We start from the raw sequence: 22,039 nt of genomic DNA, 5'->3' as shown, positions 1-22,039 counted from the left end.
CAGCCTCAGTCCCTCTCCAGGTCAGCTGGGAGAACAGTCACTTCATCAAAGCCAGTAAGGGAGAGGATTGCTTGCAAGGTGAAAACTCAGGTCTTCAGGTAGGTAGTATAGCCATGGAAGCTGCATCCCATTCCCTTTGCAATGTTTTGTTGGGTAGAGAAAATTACAGCTCCAAGTCAAACTTAGGGGAGGGCATTTCCCAAGGGCTTGCTTATCACAAGACAACTCAGTGGGTACATTTTAACGCCAACAGGTAGTGTGTCTTTTTACTTGTTTTTGTACTTAGTAACAAATATTTTTTGTTTTGTGTGCAGTATTTTACCTATAGTTGTCTCTTGATATCAGTCTGCGTGGGGCTTGGTTCTCAGACCCCCACAGTTGGCAAGTATGTCCTTTATGTAAAACGGTACACTACATGCACATGACCTACTTATACTTTAAATTATCTAACATAACACTTGATTTTTAATTAGGTATTACTTTAAAAAAGACATTTATTTTTATAGGAAAGTCAGATTTGCATTTCTAAACAGTTGATTGTTTTTCACGGGGTGACTTGAAAGGCTTCTGAATAGAATCTTTACAAATGCTTTACAAAATATGCCCCATCTTTAATATCTTAGCTAATAACTAACTTTACCTTCATTAAAAAATAGTGCAATGCATAAACCAAGAGAAGTATGTGCTGTGAAAGCAGGCTTTTATTGTAACTGTATAACAGATATCGTCTGGTGGTAACACACTTGGTTGTGAGATGAACACTGCCTGCAAGTCACAGATAGTAACAGTCGTTTGCTTGAGCGGTTGTAACTGAAAGGTGTGAAAGCCATTGCAAACTGAGGAGAGAAAAAATTACCTGCGAGTAAACAGGTTTTTGCTTCTAGATCTCACCCTCGCTCCCTCTAGTTTAGGAAGTTTCCAGTGGCTTATTAGCTGAGAGATCAATTGTGAAGACTTTTCTGCAACTCTGCATTTCCAGCTGTATGTACAATGAGCTTTTTGTCTCCTTCAGTTTAAAAACAGACACTGAATCCCCGTGGATATGTCTTTACATGACAGTTTTCATTTTGGTCTCTGCTTTAATTGCCCATTGGGTAGAGAAGAGTTCACACACACACACACACACCCACACACACACACACACAATGATTTTGTGAGTACAATTTAGAGTTTATAATTTATGGATAGAAGTATTACTAGAAAGTATTGTTTATTCATTTAGGAATCTGACTCTAAGCTGATTAGAGAGGGAAATTTCAGCTTTTCCCTGGTACTTCTTGAAAGATATTTATCTCTAGCTATTTTGTTGTGATTCTTTGCTCTGGCCTTGTTGAGGAAGGGAGGAAAGAGACTGATTCTTTTTATTTAGTCAGCATCAAACTCCTCCTCCTCCCTGACCATATGACTACTCCCTTGTTCTGATTCTTATGGTTTCTGCTCATTGTAACCTCTCTCCCTTCTTGCTTTCCATTCTCTGTACTAAGACTGAAGTGTATAATCTTTTAATGGCTCTTCATTGTGCTGCCAAATTTCACAGTGGCAAATTTGGCTTTTAAGGTATTTCCATTAAAAATAATTGGAAAACAAAAAGAAGCTCACTTTACTTGAAAAAAAATACTTTTTTCAGAGGCAAGTGTGAATTCTAAAAATATAAATTTCATTTGATACATTAAAACACTTTACCTTAATTAATGACACTTGTCATTTTGTGTATTTACTGTGTTTATTAATTGATCTTTCATATTATCTCTTGAAAGTGTTTGGATATGATTAAATGCTTAAATTGGATGCAGATAAATGTCAAAATGCCACAACCTAGCATAAATTCAAAAATATTTTCATATGTATTTTTTTGAAACCTCGTGTGTTTGTTCTAGGATTCCAATATGATTTAAACAATTATAAATTTCTTTTTGAGGTAAAATGTGAAGAGCAGATGTTTGTTTCAGGGTTCACCTTATCTTCTTGAAAATATTTTCTTTCATTTTCATAATGCAGCTGAATTTGATTTGTAAGTTTTGGTTTATAACCAGTTACCTTAAATTGATGCTACTTTGAAATCGGTAGAACTAACCTATATATTTTTTGAACTTATGCTCTTTATCAAAGAACATGGATTTTTGTTTACCTTCTATATCATTCTCTTCCATCAATTCTTGTTTAAAAATATATTGCTATGGCTGGCAAATATTTTGTTTTTGCTTCTTAAAGTCTCAGCATAAATAATATCATAGGGTTGGAAAGTATAAATTTTTCTACAATTCAGTATGCATCTGTACTTCTAAATCAAAGATGGCTCCCAATGAAACTGTTACATATTATCTGGACATTAGGATACTGGACTCTGCCATTTTCCATACCCATAATGTCAGGATGCACTTAAACAGCAGAATGATGGACTTATGACTGCTTAGGAAGGGTTTACTATTGCATGGTATATATGGGGAAATCAGTTCAGGGGAGGGAATTTGGGGAGGAGGTAAGGGAAATGCCAGTCTATAGAATTGTACCGTAAAATTAAAAATAACATAAAATAAATTAAATAAAAAATATACTTTTTTATATAAAGAAAGGAAACAACATCTGCAAAATGATCTGAAAGATTAGTGATCTAGACTCTTAAACTCTCCCAGTAGAATTGAAGATTAATTCTTTTATCCTCTTTAAGCTCTAATGGTTGTTTCTGCCCCATTAGATTTATTATTTTTAAGATTACATTCAATAAAGCAATTCAGAGTTGAGCACATGTACATACATATGCAAAATAGAAAGTTAAAAACTTTGATGTTATGATTGCAAATATAGATGTATAATAAAAGCCACATTTTAAAAACTTGGATGTGCCTATGCATACTTAAAATTTAGATTGAATTAACTTATTAATCATTGTTTTCACAGCAGTCCTGTTCAGTTGGAACTGTTGGGATTGTTGTATAATTTACGTGAAATTCTCTCCAAAGCTATTAGTTCATTTGCAGCCATGACCAGACGGTTATTCTGAAGAATTGCCTTCCTTTTTTATATGATCAATTATTTTAATATTACTGAAGTTTTCAAGAGGCATCATTCTTTCTTAACTTCCAGATTTTCATGCGAGATTGATTTTTGGAGAATAATAGCTAGGAAAGTTAGTTCATCTTGTTTACTCTCTAGAGAGTTTAATAAGAAACGAAATACACTGATATTCACCCTAAAACCTAGCAACTATAGACTTGTTTCGTTGTTTCAATAACAGAAGAGATTTCTTTGTCTTTCTAGCTTTCTCACTCTTTGTATTTTTTTCAGAAACCATATTTTAAGAGTTTGTGATTAGTTTTTTTCATAGGATGTCAGTGTTCTAGGCTACAGCTTTTCCAAGCATGGTCCTATCTAGACTGTTATTGCGATGGGGGTGTGTGTGTGTGTGTGTGTGTGTGTGTGTATTAAAGGCAGATACAGAGAGAGAAAGAGAGAAGGAGAGACGGGGAGAAAGATCTTCCATCCACTAGTTCACTTCCCAAGCAGCCACAATGGCCAGAGCTGAACCAATCCTAACCGAGGAATCAGGAGCTTCTCCCAGGTCTCCCACGTGGGTACAGGGTCCCAAGGTTTGGGCCATCCTCGACTGTTTTCCCAGGCCACTAGCAGGGAACTGAATGGGAAGTGGAGCAGCTGGAACATGAAGGAGGTTAATTTATTTTCATCATTGAATTATGGAGAAAATTAATGCTTTCTTTAATAGTATATATACTATTCCAAAGATTCAAATATTGTTTGAAAATATATTTTGTTCAGAAGTTGCATAAAAATGCACAAATATTTTAATCGTTTTTTCATAGACTTATTTATAAGTTTCTGAAAATAAAACTTAATTTTTACATAAGCCAACTTTCCCAACTTTTAAGTGAAAGAGTGAGCATTAAAATAAACAGAAAAATACTTTTAGAATATAGTGTCCACTTTGTTATCAGGAATATAAATAAGCAATTTTTTAGAAGGAATTATAGGGAGATAGGTGAGACGCAAAATTCAGAAGTAAAGCTGCCAGGACATGAACCTGTGCCCATATGGGTTGCTGGCACCACAAGCGGAGTAATAGTTTGTCAGACCACGTGCTTGTGTTAGGTAATGCTGGTCTAGGATAACATGCATATAAGGGGCTCGTGACTTTGCTGTAGGAAACTTATCCTTTGAGCTCCCAGATACATTCTTAGCCAGAGTTCCAACAATATTCTTTAGCATGTAAAGTTTACATGTGTTTCAATTTTTTGTTTTAAGAATTCCACTGTACGAAATAAACTGGTAATCGCAGCATTGTCATTTTGCCCTCCCTTTGTTTTGTATTTTTAAAAAAGATTTATTTATTTTTATTTACAGAAAGAAAGACTTTACTTCTGCTGGTTCACTCCCCAGGTGGCTTCAAGCGCCAGAGTTGGGCTGGTCCAAAGCCAGAATGCAGGAGCTTCTTCCAGGTCTCCCACACAGGTGCAGGGTCCCGAGGCTTTGGACCATCCTCACTGCTTTCCCAGGCCACAAGCAGGGAGCTGGATGAGAAGTGGGGCTGCTGGGACACAAATCAGCACCCATATGGGATCCTATGTGTGCACAGTGAGAATTTAGCCACCAAGCCATCACACCAGGACCTTTACCCTCCCTTTGAACTTTAGATCTGAAACATTTGCTGTAGTGAGATTAGCTTGTTTATTTATAAGAGCTTATTAGATCTATTTGGTCTATAAGCTCTGATAAAAATTCTGTAGTGTGCTATAAATCTAAAGGCCAGAAGATATTCTCACAAAAAAGAATATTTAGTATTTTTTAAATACATGATGTAAGTTAATTATGACTTGGGAAATATTATGTGTAGAAAACTTCTTTAAAATGTATAAGTTTTAAAAGTAGAGTGGCTTGATCGTAAGCCTAATGTTATACATTTATTATAACTTTAGTGTGTCTGAAAGAGGGTGTCTGAATTCCTTAAACCTTACCTTGAGTATTTACTTTCTTTAAAGTTGTTTATATTTTAATGTAAAACAGGGACTTGTCACAAGTACGTCAACTGGATCTTTTAAAAGTAACTTGTTTTAGTATTTGCTTGCATTTCAGCTTCATAAATGTTTTATTTTTACTCTAAAGTAATCCTGAGCTGAGTTTTGTGGTTTTGCTTCCCTATCTTTACCTGTTTATTCCTTTTCTCCTCTTACTTGGTAGTGAGCAATTTGAGCCCACACCATTGTGTAGCAGGTTAAATCTCCACTTGTGGAACCAGCATCCCAAATGGATGCAATTTTGTGTCCCAGTTGCCCCAGTTCCCATCTAGCTCCCTGCTAATGGCCTGAGAAAACAGTAGGGGATGACCCAAACCTTGGGACCCTGCACTCACAAGGGAGACCTAGATGTGGCTTCTGGTCTCCTGAATTTGGGTTGTCCCAGCTCTGGCCTCTGCGGCCATTTGGGGAGTGGCTGTACTACCCTACACTGCTGCCAACGGCAGTGTATTTTCACCCTAATAGGATCGGGTACTGTTCCCACACAGACCCACATGAATGCCAGGTCATCCTTGCCACGTTCTTCTTGATGTGCCTGTGCCGGTCAGTACTCTAGACTCACAGGGCACCTGTGCAGATTTTTGGAGTTCTTTGTAAACTTCTGTCCTCTGCAGTACCCTGGCTGTGTCTTGTTTCTTAGATGCTTCGATGGTTTCTTTAATTCATGATATTTACCAAGACTGGCATGGATTTCTTTCTCCGTACTCTAGTCTGGAATCTCCCTCAGGGCAGTAATCTCGTGTGGCCACAGGGCTCTCATTTTGTTTTCTCCTCTGCAGAGGACTGTCTTTTGTTGACTGATGCCTACTTTTTCTCTGTACCTTGGATTGTTCCAGGCAGGGTGGTAATCTGATCTCTTTTAACACATCTTGGTCAGAAGTAAAAGTCCCGTTTGTCTTTTGCATGGTGACTAATGAGAATATTCCATTCTCCAAGTAATCAGCAAAGAGACTGCTCACACAGACTGTTTCCTGAACAGAATTTAGAATGAGCAACTCTCATGATTTTTTGTTTTACATTGACTTCTCCAGTGCTTTTCTCTATCTAAAGTTTATTCATGTTTTGATTATATTATACATAATAATATGTGCAATTCACTAGTGCCATTATGACTTATTAGAATTAAATTGGATTTAGTACTCAGTGGAAGTGTACTGAAAAGATCACATGCTGATTTTTCATACTTATTTTACTTCTGATGTTATTCCAACATTATGTGAAGAAATGAGATAAGGAGAATGTACATATAATATTTCTATTGTCTGAAACTTTCTTTAACTAAAATGTATTCTATAAAAAAGAATTTTCTGCCTTTGCCATATTGCTCCTAAAATAAAGCTACAGAAATAATTTGTTTTCAAATTGTTTCTTAGCCATCTGATGCTGAGATTAAGAACTGAGTTTTAAAAATCATATTTATCACAAACTATTTCATGACATGCTTCATTTGCGAACATCTATAAGTATGTGCTTATAAATTGGATAATCATACACTTAACTGTTATATTGATCATTATTCAGTTTGTACTTATACAAACAAAGCTTTTTCCATTCGTTTTCTCCAACCTCAGATACTCACGATTGGAACATGGTAATTTTTCATGGATACTCATGATTGGAGCATGGTAGTTTTTCATGCTCCTTTTGAATTTAATGAATTTAAATCCACAGGAAATTATAAAGTACTTTTAGCTATGCCAACATAGCTGTAACAATAACTTCTTTACCAAGCATTGCTCTGAAATATTTTAAGGAATTAATAGTTAATTTGGTTTCATCAGTTATGTAAAAAAAATGAAAGCTTAGAAAAGTCTGTTTTGTATCAAAGTCTGTGTGCCACAGGACTTTATTAACATCTGAATTTAATTTCTGTCATCTACAATTTAAAAATTAAGTTCTCTTAAATTGATTGCAATGATAGCAATAGATACTTAGTAACTTTCAAGATCATAGCTCATCCCTAAAATGATTAAACAAGGCTAAAATAACCTCCATAATGTTTGTTAACAGTGTGCTAAGTATGTTTATACAAATTGTCTTAATTAAATTACTTTAAAAACAAATCAGCCGGCCCGGCGGTGTGGCCTAGCTGCTAAAGTCCTCACCTTGAATGCCCCGGGATCCCATATGGGTACCGGTTCTAATCCAGGCAGCTCCACTTCCCATCCAGCTCCCTGCTTGTGGCCTGGGAAAGCAGTGAGGACGGCCCAATGCTTTGGGACCCTGTATTCATGTGGGATACCCGGAAGAAGTTCCTGGATCCTGGCTTCGGATCAGCATAGCATCGGCCATTGCACTCACTTGGGGAGTGAATCAGTGGACGGAAGATCTTCCTCTCTGTCTCTCTTCCTCTCTGTATATCTGACCTCTCTGTATATCTGACTTTCCAATAAATAAATAAATCTTAGTAAAAAAAAAAGTAAAAAAAAAAATCAGCCATTATGGATTGTTCACAACAATTTGGAACAGGATGTATATGCATGTATGTATGTATTAGTTTCCTGTTGCTGCTCTGACATGTACCACAAATGTGGTTACTAAAATCAACTGAAATTTATCTCTTATGGTTTGGGAGATCAGAGGTTTGAAATGGATTTTGTTTGGGCTGAAACCATATACTGTTATGGACAATCCCCCAGGCTGGGTCTGCCTGTCAGGCATGCAATAAGACAGTGCAGGTGTTTATTGCAAAGCCCCACAGGCGGTTGGGTAACTGTCTTTAATTCCCTTAGCTCCTCAGGGGGTTCTGTGTAAGAGTTCTCATAGAGTGAGATTTGGGGCTTAGTGGTGCGTGCTCACCTTGTGAACATGACAAACCAGAGACATCCTTTGACTGGTCAGCCAAATCATGTCCTTCAGGGAATTCAGATGCCAGCAGAGTGCATTCTGCTCATCCTGCAAGTGCTGTATCCATGGTCCAATTACATTTTGCTGGACTTATGGTTCCTGGAGAAGAAAACCCCCAAGAGGAAACCCAACATTATGATGTTAGCTAAGGGGGAAATCAATGACATTGTAAGTCTGGTGACTAAGGACTTTGTAGGACCTGTGATGCCACTCCCTGAATTCACTGAGCTGATTTTAGTAAGAGGTTGATTTGCAATCATGAAATAGGGCAATGTACTGCACTGGAGGGAAGCTTAGAAATTAGGACCTGATGATCCCTAGTGTCTGCATTCTTGGTTCTCTGCAGGAGTTTAGTTTTGTTGTCAGAGGACTGCAGTGGGGGCAAGTGTTGGGTTGCAACTGGTTAAGCTGCAGCCTACAATGTCAGCATGTCATATGGTCTCTTGTTTAAGTCCAACTACTCCACTTCCAATGCAGCTTGCTGATCATATGCTTGGGACAGCAGTGGATGGTGGCCAAAGCGCTTGGGCTCCTTTAACCATGTGGAAAGCCTGAATGAAGTTCCTGGCCCCTGGCTCTTGGCTTTGGCCTGGCCTAGCCAAGGCCATTGTGGCCAACTGGAGAGTGAACTAGCAGATGGAAGATCTCTCTCTCACTCTATCACTGTAACTCTGACTTTATAGTTTATAAAGATGTTGAATGGATAGATGGTGCTGGTATGTACAAAAGAGCCTGGGATGTGTCTGCTGTGTTCTAATATTTTATATTATTGACTGATATTTTTGTTCTTAGAGAAAAGAACGGAATGCTAATCTCTTTTTTCTAACATTTTATCTTCTACTTTTGTCTTTCTGTTCTCTGTAAAACTGATTCTTATTAATCTAAAGTCATAAATTCATGAACTGAAACACAAATTTATATTGTGGTTATTGTAAAAGGCTTTATATTTGCTATATGAACATGTCATAATGTGCTATTCCCTTTGAGTATTTTCTTTAGTGCTCTCCTTCACCATGCTTATTCTCAACACTAATGAAGAATTGATCACTTTGTCATTGATGGTAGTACTCTAAATAATGGTTGTTTTCAAGAAACAACTATAAAGACATTTTAACTTGTGGGATATCAGATGTCTCTGTTGAGTGACATTATTTTCTGTTGTGCTCTGCATAATTCCAGTGTTTATAATTAAACCTTCACCTTTGAAGAAAAAATTCATTTGGTGTATCTTTTGTGCTGTATAAAAATTACAGGCTGGTTTACTAAAGAAACATGTTTTAGCTAAGTAAAATTTTATTTTGCTGCATAATTTACTAAGTTAAATTTTAAAATTTTATTCTCTAAACTGCAGGATACCAGAAGGCCCTATTGATCAGGGACCAGCTACAGGAAGGGTACGTGTCTTAGAAGAGCAACTTGTTAAGGCCAAAGAACAGATTGAAAATTATAAGAGACAAACCAGAAATGGTAGGTAGTTACACAGTGCTTTCCACTCTTCTAACATATTTGTTTTAGCGTAAATAATTAGAAGTTTCCTGTTATCAAAATGTCTTAAATGGTGTTTGTCCTACTGCAGGTCTGGGGAAAGATCACGAAGTCCTGAGGAGGAGGATCGAAAACGGAGCTAAAGAGCTCTGGTTTTTTCTCCAGAGTGAATTGAAGAAATTAAAGAATTTAGAAGGAAATGAACTCCAAAGACATATAGATGAATTTCTTGCAGATTTAGGAGATCATGAAAGGTATTATTCTCCATTTACATTTCATTTGGGCTTCAGTGAAAATTATAACCCAGAGTGGGAAACTCAAACTGTTATGAATTTCCCTGCTTAATGGTAAATGATCAACCAAAATGTATCACCAGAAAATATTATTTAAAATATGTTCTATAAATCTTTGTGTCTTAAGAAATCCTGAGGGTAATGGTGTCCCCAGGAGCATGTTAAAATACTGTGCTGTGAATGTCCTTAATCTGTGCTTAGTGTTGGAAGCCTAGAACTTGGGCTGCAGCTACTGACTGTTTCTCATTTCAACAGCAGAACCTTTAACACTTTTAAGGACTTATCAGAAAAGGTCAACAGAAATGATAAAAAAGGAACGTTCTATTGACTTTTCTTCCATTTATTTCCAGAGAAAAGAATTTAAAATATGCCTAATTAATTTTGTTTCTCCTATTTACACATTTAATACTATGAGGTTTATATTGCATGGAAAACAAAACCTTTTGGTGACAATGTGTTCATGCAAAATAAAATGTATCTGAGAATCATTAAAAGTACCTATACTTAGACCTATACTTAGGTCTCTCCTATTTAAAAGCCTGTGTTCCCCGTAGGATTCTGATGGCAATTACTGTCTCATTAGCGAACAATAAAAGGAAAATTATTGCATTAGTAAAGTCTGCCACAGTGAAGAGAATAACCCCACACAAACAAGGGCGAAAGGGTTCATAAATGTTAACAGTATCAGAAATCTTAATGATTTTTAAAAATTGCTTGGCTATTTTAAATAAAATTACATATAAAATCTATTAGTTTACTGGAATAATATTAATATAACTGAATCTACAGAGAAATGATAGCATAGATTTCAAGAAACATTGAATTATCAGGCCATACATAACCCAGTCTTGGAATTTTTAACAACCTACAGTTAGACCATATATAATTTTGTCCTTAATATATTTTTACCCTAAAAGATGATTTTAGGCCTAAAGTTTCTTTTAAGGTCTTTGTTACTGAACATAATTCTTTAGTTATTTTCCACATCTAGTTTGTTCATGTAATTCAAGATTATGTGTGCAAATGAGAAAACGTTGAATATATCTGGACAATAAGATGCTGGACTCTATGCTTGATATAGGTTTGCAAAGAAAGAATCTTGACGTAATTTGAACTGTAATACTGCAACAAGGTGGAGGAATCCACTATGCGGGGAGGCTAGGGGGAGGGGTTGGGGGAATCCCAGAGCGTATGAAATTGTGTCACATATGCAACATAATTAATTAAAAAAAAAAGAAAGTGAATTTAGTAAATGGGTCTATGGAAAAAATTGATGTAAATCAACATTGCATTTTTTGTTGGTTGGATTTTAGTTTGAATGTAGTATGATTAGTGTGTGTTAGTGATACTCCATTGACAGCAAAATGTAAAGTAAAGGTACCCAAGTCAGTTTTATTTCATTGTCTTATGCGTAAATCATAATGAATCTGAGGTACGACTTCACAGGGTCCTAACTTAATTCCAAGAAGCCAAATGAGAATTCAGCAATCCAAATCATGAGCAAGCCACAACCAAACATTGCAGCAATGAACCATTCTAAAGATGATGTGAGATATCGTCGCCCAACTATAACCAACTCTACGTAGCACAATCCACAAAACCAATCCTTCCCTTCCAACCCACTAACTTCAAAAATAAAAAATTCATCACCACATCTCTCCAACCAAACCCAAAAACCCAATCCCCCAAAACCATATATATACAAATTTCACCCATCACTACAAAACATCTCACAACCCTAACCATAAATCAATAATCAAAAAATAAAACCAAACCATAATACACAATACAAAATCCTAACAATCCCCTCCCAATAATATCTAACCCCACCAATTTTCCAAAATACACACTATTTATTACAAATTCCAATAAAAAAAACCAAAACCTTTCAAAACACTAATCCAATCAATAACCAAATACATACAAAACAACAACTAATATTTAAAAACCACCCCCAAATCCCCCCAACCCCGAAACCATAATTCTTTCAAATAAACATAACAAAATAAATATTAACATATAAATATATTTTTCTCAATCTCATTCTTCCCATCACCCAATTATTTGATTATCTATTAACAAATTCCAAGTAAGCAGTATGGTATTATTTTTGGTCACCAGGCTGTTTATTAGATCCTCAGAAATTATTTATCATTTTGACTTACATGTCCCAACTTATCTCTCTCCCACCCCAGGCTACTGCAAGTCACCCTTCCTTTTGGTGCACCAACTTTTTCTTGCACTAAAATATATTGTAAATTTTTTAAAAATATTTTCTGTCAAACTTCCATAGTTCCAGTTATTTATTTTTATTCATGTTGCTTTATATTTTGGGCTGTATTTTGAAAAAAAATCATTACCCGAACCTATGTCTTAATTTTTTTTTCTTATGTTTCAATCTAAGAGATTTAAGAATTTCAGTTTTAAGTGTTTAAGCCTTTTCATGTTAATTTAATGTATTGTAAGATGTACAAAGTTCAGTGAATATCCATTTTCATTCTTTTATATGTGGGTATCCAATTTTCCTAGTTACTGATTGAAGACATCTTTTTCCCTGCCTCGCATTGGTGCCCTTGTCCGAGATGATTAATCTGTGTATCTGTGGAATGATTTGGAGCTTTTTTTTATCCTGTTGATTTATGTGACCACTTCTATGCCAGTATCATATCATACTGGTCATGCTTGTTATGGCCTTGTAGTATTGTTTGAAGCTGGAATGATAATGCCTCCAGATTTTTTTCTTTTTCAAGACAGCTGACTTTATTCTAATAAGGGGACTCTTGGTGCTGTCCCAGATAGGTTCAGGACAGGGACTGATTGCAAGAAGGACTAACTGTGTCATTAGAGTCTGAGCTTTCGTTCCTGTCTCATGGTCTCTGAGGATGGACTTGGGAGTAGAGCTGAGAAAACCATCAGTGCCAAGTAATGTAATTCATCCCTATGTAATGGCACTCCACAAAAAATCCAAACAGTAGGACTCAGAGCACTTCAGTTTGTGGAAAACATCAGTGTGCCAGGAGGATAGTGCACCCCAAGTCCACAGCACAGAAGTCCCTGTGTGTGCCTGGAGAATCTCACTGTATATCCCATCAAGCCGTGGGGATCAGATCAACAGCTCATGGTTATCAGCTTGCTACCCTCGTGTTCCAATCACCATTACTTTTATCAGTGGTGCTAAAGCACAAGAGTACTGTTGTTAAGCTCATATGCAGTTAATTTGTAAGTTAAACTTACACAAAAATGTCTAGGAAAAAACGTAATTTTATATCGGGATTGATACTCTGAAACTTCAGATATCCACTGAAGATCTTGAATGTCTCCTACAAATAAGGGGAGAATAGTGTGTTTCTCTTTTCATAATTAAAGTTAATGTTCACTCATTTCACAGCTTATGTGGGGAACAGGGTCATACTGCTCTAAAAGTCCTGTTTCTTAATTCCAGAATATTTAGCATTTCTCAGCTTTATTTTTTTCTTTATGATACTGTCTGTAGCACAAAAGCATGATAGTTAAGTGAGGGAGAATAGGTAACTTACTTTTCTAAGTACCCAACGTGTTTTAGATTCTGATAGGTTCTAGTTAGACTTGCATAAGGATGACTAACAAAATTCTTATTCCCTGCAAGACTGGTACAGATAAGGGGAGACTGTCAGAGTGCTCAGTGGAGGATCGCAAGGCCTGAGCCCTGAGTGTAAGCGGATGGGAGTCACTCGCCTGGCATAAGTTCTTTGTGGTAGCGTTGAGCTCGTTCTGTTGTAGAACTTTTTGGATTTTTCCACGCTAAGGTCAGCTGTGAACAATTCCTCCCTGACGTGCAGGAAGGCAGTGGAACTTCATCTCCCTCCCTGTCCCTTGGTCATGTTTGCGCACTTTTTCTTATTTCTGTTCAAGGCACAGACTAATGTAAAGTACCTTGGAACAAAACTCAAGGTACATTTTTTTTTTTTTTTTTTTTGCCTTTTGTCCAGATGTAGTACAGCCTCATCCGTTAGTCACATTTTCCTTAAGAAATGATCATTTCAGGGCCAGTGTTGTGGCGTGATGGATAAACTGCTACCTGTAGTGTGCAGTTTTCTGAATGCATGCCAGTTTTTAATCCCTGCTGCTCAATTAAGGATCTGGCACTCCACTACTGACCTGTTTGAGTGCCTGCCATCCATGTGTGAGGCCTGGAAGAGGCTCTCTCTCCTGAGGGCCTGGTCCAGCCCTGGTGGGTACAGCCTTCTGGGGAGTGAACCAGCCAAGGAAGGTCACTCTCTGTTTTACCCTCTATCTCTGGAACTCTTACTTTCAAATAAACAAATATTTTTCAAAGCTACATTATTTAAAGAAAAGAAAAACACATCAGTTTCTTGACCCAGAGGTTTTTTTGCACAATTCTATCTCTTTGCTGGGCTGATTTAGGGAAACTTTTCTGTTTAACATTTTGAATAGGGTACAAACCAAAAACTTTTTTTTGTAGTCTGTTCCTTAGTGGCATAATCGATGCAGACCAAAACATTTTATATTATTCAAAAATAAATTGTTATTTTAAAGCAATATTTATGACTATTAAAATAGAAAAAGTAATACAGAATACAAAAAGCATACATTTAGCCAACTTTTGAAACAGAGGTTTTAACATTTGTCATATTATGCTTGCTCTCAAAGATATTGGGGTCAGCATTATGATGTAGTGAGTAAAGGCGCCAGTGGCAATGCCAGCATCCTGTGTGGATGCTGGTTCGTGTCCTGGCTGCTTCATTTTGGATCTAGCTATGTGCCAATAGCCTTGGAAAAACAGTGGAATATAGATCCAGTACTTGGTGCCTGTATCCACATGGAAGACCTGAAGAAGAAACTCCTGGCTCTTGACTTTGGGTGGGCACAGCCCTGGCTGTTGTAGCGTTCTGGAGAGTGAACCATCAGACAGAAGGTTCTCTTCCTCATTCTCTGTCTTGTCTTCCCTATCTATAATTCTGATTTTTAATTTAATAAATAAATGTATTTTTCTTTTTATTCCCCCAAGGTATAAATTCTGTTTTTCTTACTGTCTTTAGGCATCTGTATTCTATCCTCAGGTGACCATGTTCCCTGAATTTGTATTCCCCAAATTTTAGCCTGGTTGTATACCAGGCCTTCAGAAGCATTGCTCACCAACTGGATTTCTCAATATCTTCAGTCAAAACCAAGACAGAAAGATTTTGCCGTTGGGACTCTTAGACGAGATTAGAGTTAAGGATGGACTCGCTGAAAACCCGTGGCTCCTGCAGGAATGTCACCGTATTTCTCAACAGTGGGCTATAAGGGACTCTTTCTGGTTTGATTACATTCAGGTCTTAGGCCAAAAAATAAATTTTGAAGTATCTATTAACATCTAAAATTCAATCAGCAAAAACTAGTTTAAGGTTATTTCCTGGCTTCCTAAACAGGTCTCAGGAGATGGGAGATGGAGATAATTTAATAAGTTTAAGTTTAGTAATTATGAAATATAGTAGTTGCTTCGATAGATCTTCTCTGCATAAGCATAAAAAATTGATGTTACCCCCTCTTTTTTAAAATCTCGAGTCTTCAGTTGCTTGTGTATTGTACTTTCTAGGCACATAGTGAAATGAATGTAACTAGTTGGTAAGATTTAGTTTTGATCTGACATGTTAAAAACTGCCTTTATTTTCTAACTTACTAAAAAATTAGATTCATTCTCAAAGATGACAGGGTTGATCTCTATATATGACAACATAAAAAGTGCCAATTTTACATGTCAAAGATTTTTCTCTCCAAATTAGGCTTACGAAAGTTTTTACCTGTTTGAGGCTGAACAGGGAACAGCTTTTGAAGTACAGTTCATGAATTGTATTGTCTTTCCTGTGTATATGTTTGAAACACATGCCAGTATGCACACATGTACATGTATTTGTGAATATCCACACCTGTTTAAGTAAGTTAATATAAAGCCAAGCAAAGCATGTTGCATTACCTTATTTCCTGTACCAGGCATTGGCTGACAGACTTGTTATTTCACTGTACCACCTCTCCAGTATTAATACAATTTAATGTTCAGACAATGCAATGGATTTTGTGATCACATTTATGTGATGAATAGGGGAAAAAATAAAATGAATGACCACATCTGAATGTGATGAAAACTATGAAATATAAAGAATAATGAATGTGTTGTGGAGGATGGCCAAAAGGCTCATAAAACTAAGCAAATATTTTAATATGCTTTCCACTGAGCCCTATATATTACATTTCCGTGATCAACTCGGTCTCCTATGGAAAGTGACTTTTTCCTTAGTAACTATCGAAGTATACTATCGGTTACCTAGTAAAAGGTCCATGGGAGACTCAATTTTCTAATCAGAAAAACAGCTTAATGAGTTGAAACTTCTCAGAATGTAAGGTGGCAGGTTAATTTCATAAGGCAATAAATTGTAGATTTGCTTTTTGCATCCCCCCCAAGAAACTATTTTATTGCATGAAATAAAATAGGATACTTTAAATATTGAAGATAGTAAGTATAAAAATAGATAAAGCATCACATGTTAAATACATCCATACCCTATTTCAGGGGTAAAAATGGAAATATCTGCACTGTAAGGTGACCTGCATATTTTCAAAGTCAACACATTGAACAAACGCCTGAAGCACTGCACAGATGATTGTAATACTGCAAAGCATGATCCAGAGTTGGTCCACTATTAATTTAGGATGAATATTATAAACTGTGGCCAAAGTTTACATTTTAATCAATCAATTGATTTATTTATTTGAAAAGCTAGTTAGAGAAAAAAGACAGAGATCTTCCATCTGTCTGTTTTCTCCCAATGGCTGCAATGGCCAGGGCTGTGCTAGGTCCTGGCTAGGAGCCCGCAACTTCTAGGTCTCTGACATGAGTACAAGGGCCCAAGCGCTTGGAGCATCTTCTGCTGCTTGTGGATCCAGGCACATTAGCAGAGACCTGAGTCCGAAGTGGAGCAGCTGGGTCTCGAAGAGGGCCTATGTGCGATGCTGGCATCACAGGTAGTGATTTAATCTGTTATACCACAACACCAACGTCCAAGATTTTAAATTTTGATTTACTGGTAATTATGTTTTATTCAAAATGCTAGCATCAAATATATGTAAAGTGTTATCTGTTTATTTTGTGTAATTCTAATAATTTCTCTGTTACTGAAGCTTTCCCATGGACTGTCATTGCTTTGCTCATACGTGATTTGTCATGTAGTTAATTAAGAACTACGATAGAAGAGTACTTAAGAAGGTATTATATGCCTTTAAGGAAAGCACCTCATTTCAGCATATGTTACAATGAATCCTTCTTACTGACCCATCGCCTTCCCCTCAGGAAACTGGCTATGGGATCATTTTATGACTGGACTTCAGTACATCATAGTATTGTCAACCAGCCCTAAACAATCTTTCCTTTTAGCTGTACACTTTAGAGCTAAGTTAGTAAGAGCTCTGGAGTGGCCCTCTGAGGGTCGCTAGCAACTGTTCATGTATTATCACTATTAAAAAAAAACTGTGGAAGGAATTCCAGTGTAGTAGTAACTATTAGAGTAAAAATTATATAGGGAAGGAAAGAGAAAACCAAAGGATGTTGATGATGGATATGGCGGTTAGTTGTATTTATATGTGGAATGGTGTAGGATGGTCTGGTGGAGTTAATGTTTAGCAAAGATTTGAAGGATATTTGAGTGGAACCATTTGAATGAATGTCAGGGAAACGAACCTTCCAGAGCGAGGAGGAGCAAACGTGAAAGCTCTGGAGTAGGACTCTGCCTGTCATCTTCAGGCGTTAGCAGTAAGACCAATATGGCTCAAAAGAGTAAGGCAAGGCATAAGACATAAGAAATGAGACCATTTTATTTGGGTTCTTGTAGATCAAAGTGTAACTTTAGTTTTGACTCTGATTGGCATGAAGAGCCAGTTAGTTCACTGTTAAGAGCAAAAGAATAGTGCTTGGGTTTTAGCAGTAGCTGGCTGCTATCTTGAGAATAGATACAGGGAAAGATGGCAATCAGGAGGCCTGATAAGAAGCTGTTGTAAAACCCAGTGAGAGAAGATGGGGACTGAGTTGCAGCAGTGCTGGAGGTGCAGTGTGGTCAGAAATTGACTCTGGAATGAGCATTGGGAGGGTGTTAGAAAAAGAGAGGAGACAACTTTTACTGTTTATTACTAAATGCAACATAAATAAAACCATCTGTACTTCAAGTCTCTCTTCATAGTGCACTCTTTCAATTTACTCGTAAGGAAATCTAGCATGTTACAGTTGACATTACTGATACTACACAGAATATGAAAAGATCTTACAAATATTCTACTGGGTTAGGTGAGGATAAGCAAGCAGATTATAGCGCAAGGGTCAGATCTGGCTCATTGTTTTTGTGAATAAAGTTTTGCTGGAATACAGCTGCTCACATTAATTCATGTGTTATGTCAGCTTTCCTGTTACAAAGTCAACCCGCAAAGCTTAAAATATTTACCTTCAGTCTCTTAAGAAATTTTGTGACCATCATTTAGCAGTTGTGTCAAAATTTTTGCTGTTTTCCACTGCAAGTGCAAACTTGAGAAAATTTACGAGGGACATGAAATAATACATGAGAGATTGTTGAGCAGAGACAGATTGTTTGAGACACCCGTTCTCTCTCGTTCTCATGTTAATCTGCCTATCTCATTGCTTTGGGTATCTGGTTACCTCAGATTTCTGTGGTGATTTGTTTTGGAAAACAAGTTAGCTGACTAGCCTGGGGGAACAAGTATGCTTTCTCAACAGTAAAAAAAGGTGCTTAGAGGAATGAATCTTGGGTGGGAGAGAATGATTTTTTAATTGTACAACCTGGATAGAAAATAAAAGATGGATTCTGTCATCAATGTGAGCGTCAGTCTTTATGAAGAATTTTTTCTTGTGGCTTTGTGTAATCCAGTGAGGCAGTACAAATAAGTTAGATCTTTGATTTTCTTTTTTTAAACAGATCTATTATGACAGATCTATACTACCTCAGTCAAACAGATGGAGCTGGTGATTGGCGGGAAAAAGAGGCCAAAGATCTGACAGAGTTGGTTCAGCGGAGAATAACTTATCTTCAGGTAAGAAGATTAAGTAAAGGAACACACTTAAGTGAGGAAAAAGAAGGGAAATTGTAACAAAGCTGAAAGTTAAGAATTGCTGTTGGTTTTTAGTCTTCCTCACCCTTATTATCTTTTCAAGGTAATTAATCGCTAACTTGTTTTGTATATTGACTCAGAAAAGCTCCATGTAATGCCTTCATAGAGATAAATGATGGCTAATACAAGGTCCTTGCCCTGTTGCAAGTTGACCAGATCTATCCCAAAAATTAGTCAGTGGTAGGCTCTTAAAAATTCAGGCCATTTACTGGCCAGCAAACTGTCCTGCTCCACCACGCGTGGAAGAGAGGAGCAGCCCAACCAGCCATGTGTGTGACCGGTGGATGGGCTGTCTCTCTCTGTCTCTTCCTCTTCCACTCTGACTTTCAAATGAATAAATCTTTTTAAAAAAAGGCATGAATTCAAGTATTGTTCCCAGTGTTTATTTTTAGGACAGTGAGAGCAAATACAGCTTTCAGTTATGTTGAGTGTCAGAAGAAATACCCCAAATGGTATAACCAAACAAGAAAAAAGACAGAAAAAAGGGGGAGAACTGAAAACAGCAGAACCCTATTACATCTCAAGTTGTTGCTTCTTGATTTATATATCTGGTGATGGCTTTGCTTTTCATCAGAATTATAATTACAAAAATCTTAGATGACATTGTTAACTCATAAAGACGTATAATTGGCCAGCTTGCAGCATCCAGTGGAGGGAAAACTGCACGTATCCACTGTGAAATAAATGAGATCATGTATTCTAATTAACTTTGAGCATCTGCCATCTTGTTTATCTTCATAGTATCTGAGAAGGAACGGTGAATGAACAGAGAGGTTGTAGAGAGAAGTAATTTGTCTTCATTTTATATTAAAAACTTGAAAAGCAAAAATCACACAGTTGAGTGCATACAAGAGCCTTCACTGGACCAAATCTTATGGGAAACCTCTCTATCCAAAGCTCTTTCATTAGACCATGTTGTCTCAGTTAATTTTGATAATTTATTTTGTATTTCTAATTTGAGTAATTAATTATCATTACTGCAAGGAGCTGGAATGTGTCTTCCAGTTGTTGTGTCTGATTTTAAGAAGGTATATAATTTGGGGCTGGTGCAGTGGCACCACAGGCTAAACCTCTGGCCTGTAATGCAGGCATCCTATTTGGGTGCCAGTTAGACTTCCAGCTGCTCCATTCTCAGTCCAGTTCTCTGCTGGTGGCCTGGGAAAGCAGCAGAGGATGACCCAAGACCTTGGCACCCTGCACCTGTGTAGGAGACCTGGAAGAAGCTCCTGACTGCTGGCTTCAGACAAGCTAAGCTCTGACTATTGCACCCAACTGGGAAATGAACCAGTGAGTGAAGATCTTCTCTGTCTCTCCTTCAATCTGTGGGAAAAAAAAGATAAAATTCTCACATTTTAAATATGATTTTTGGAGTTTATAGTTTAACTTTGCTCTTTACAGTTATTCCTTAAAATATGGACTCCCACTCAATAATGAAAAATGCTGCCTAATAAACCCAACAATTTCATGGTTTTATTCATAACCCTTTCATCCAGCTGAAATTAATTTTTCCTTTTCTATTCCTTTTATCATAGTCTTAGAACTTTTATATTGACTAACTACTGACTATTTGTCCATAGGGCTTCTTGTACTATTGAATGCCATCTTCCAAGATTCCTTGCATTTAGTGTGTATTGCATATTTTCCAGTAAACAAAAGTTAACCTCAACTTATCAGTGAGTGACCCTCAAGGCAGAAAGAGGGAGAAGTGAATGAAACATGAAACCCTTTCCATTTTAACAATAGAGGATTCATGGAGATATTTTCAATCTCATTGAGCTTCCTTCTGCCAAAGCATACAAGTGTGTGTGTGTGTGTGTGTGTATAGTAGGAGGAATGTTTAAAAAAAAAAAAGAGGAAGAAGGCAAGGATTGATAAAAATTGCAGTGAAACAAAACAATATGCCTACATTCGTGCATAGCTGGTACATGTGGCACCAGCAGCAATCCAAATAGATGTCATCGTTAGAAATAACCAGCCTGTGGGAGTGTTAGCATGATTCAAGAAAAGCTTCTCTGAGGAATGAAGCCACTTCATGTATTCTTACTCAGGATGTCACACACCTGCAAGCCTTTTGCAGATGTCACCTGAATGCTACTTATTTACGAGTGAGAACTGACAAGGACTATTTGATAACAAGTTGGAAGAATACAACGCCACGACTGTTTCCTTTTCATATCCTTTCGTGCATCTCCTTATGTTTGTTGCTGCTCTAACAATGATGATTTAAAAAGACTTGGTTCGGATTAGAGATTTGTTCTAGGATTTCTTTACATTGGATTAAATCCCTACCCCTCTTGAGAGCTGCTTGTGTGCATGTGTGTGTTTAATCCTTCCTCTTTACCTTAGAAATACCTACTGTTGAGGCCTGCACATTGGCTCAACTGCTAATCATCCACCTCCAAGCACCAGCACTCCATATGGGTGCCTGGTTCATATCCCAGCTGCTCCACTTCCCATCCAGCTCCCAGCTTATGGTGTAAGAAGGCAGTGGAGGATAGCCTGTGTCTTGGGACCTTGCATCTGCATCGGAGATCTGAAGGAAGCTCCTGGCTCCTGGCTTAGGATCAGCTCACCTCTAGCCGTTGTGGCCATTTGGGGAGTGAACCAGCAGATGGAAGATCTTTCTCATTGTTTTTCCTTCTCTCTGTAAATCTACCTTTCCAATAAATCTTTTTTTAAAAGGAATATTTACTTGTCTTTTTCCTAGATATTTCTTCTGTTGAGCCTCATCCTGGGTCAGAGGCAGATACCATTTTTGTTTATTACTCACTGCCCTCTGTGTTTTTCTGGACCTTTTATCAGCAGGCTGATTTGGATTTTCCAGACTTTTAAAATATTCCTATTTTGGGGTAAAAAGACCTGCCACTGAATTTTTCAGAATATTATTTACTGTTTTCACTGCAAGTTGTCATTTTTCTTCTCTTATTTCTCTCTCCCTAGTCTTAGATAACCTTAGATATGTAAAACATTTCCCGTTACAAAACCAAGTATTATGAATTTTTTTCTGTGTGTAAGTCACCTATGACATAACCGAAAGTATCAATATTCTTTTCAGCTTGACTAGAGACACACTAAGCCTCAGTAATTAAGCCTCTTTCATAAATTTCCCATTCATTTCTCTTACATATCAGCTCATCATTTAAACACATTCGGTTCTAATTTAAGCTATTCTGTTAAAACATATAGTAGATGCGCTTTTCTTAAGTACAGCTTTGGAAGTGGGTATTGTGGTAAGCA

The 22,039-nt window shown here is 37.1% G+C and overlaps 1 protein-coding gene across 2 annotated transcripts in view; it reads left to right on the top strand.

Moving 5' to 3' along the window:
• The window catches only part of FUT8 (fucosyltransferase 8), a 131,726-nt gene that overhangs the window by 81,764 nt on the left and 27,923 nt on the right, over positions 1–22,039 (top strand). Inside the window, exons 6-9 of one of the 2 annotated variants that reach the window (XM_040975437.1) lie at positions 9,226–9,341; positions 9,451–9,613; positions 10,207–10,308; positions 18,610–18,724. In XM_040975437.1, coding sequence (XP_040831371.1) covers positions 9,226–9,341; positions 9,451–9,613; positions 10,207–10,308; positions 18,610–18,724 — 496 coding nt within the window. The remainder of the gene's footprint in view (positions 1–9,225; positions 9,342–9,450; positions 9,614–10,206; positions 10,309–18,609; positions 18,725–22,039) is intronic. The other variant, XM_040975438.1, reaches the window with a different exon arrangement.

Source organism: Ochotona curzoniae, unplaced genomic scaffold (genome assembly GCF_017591425.1).
Source record: "Ochotona curzoniae isolate NIBS_2020 unplaced genomic scaffold, NIBS_Ocur_1.0 contig_2688, whole genome shotgun sequence".
In the NCBI taxonomy this organism is placed as follows: Eukaryota; Metazoa; Chordata; class Mammalia; order Lagomorpha; family Ochotonidae; genus Ochotona; species Ochotona curzoniae.
This window is presented reverse-complemented; position numbering and strand designations above follow the sequence as displayed.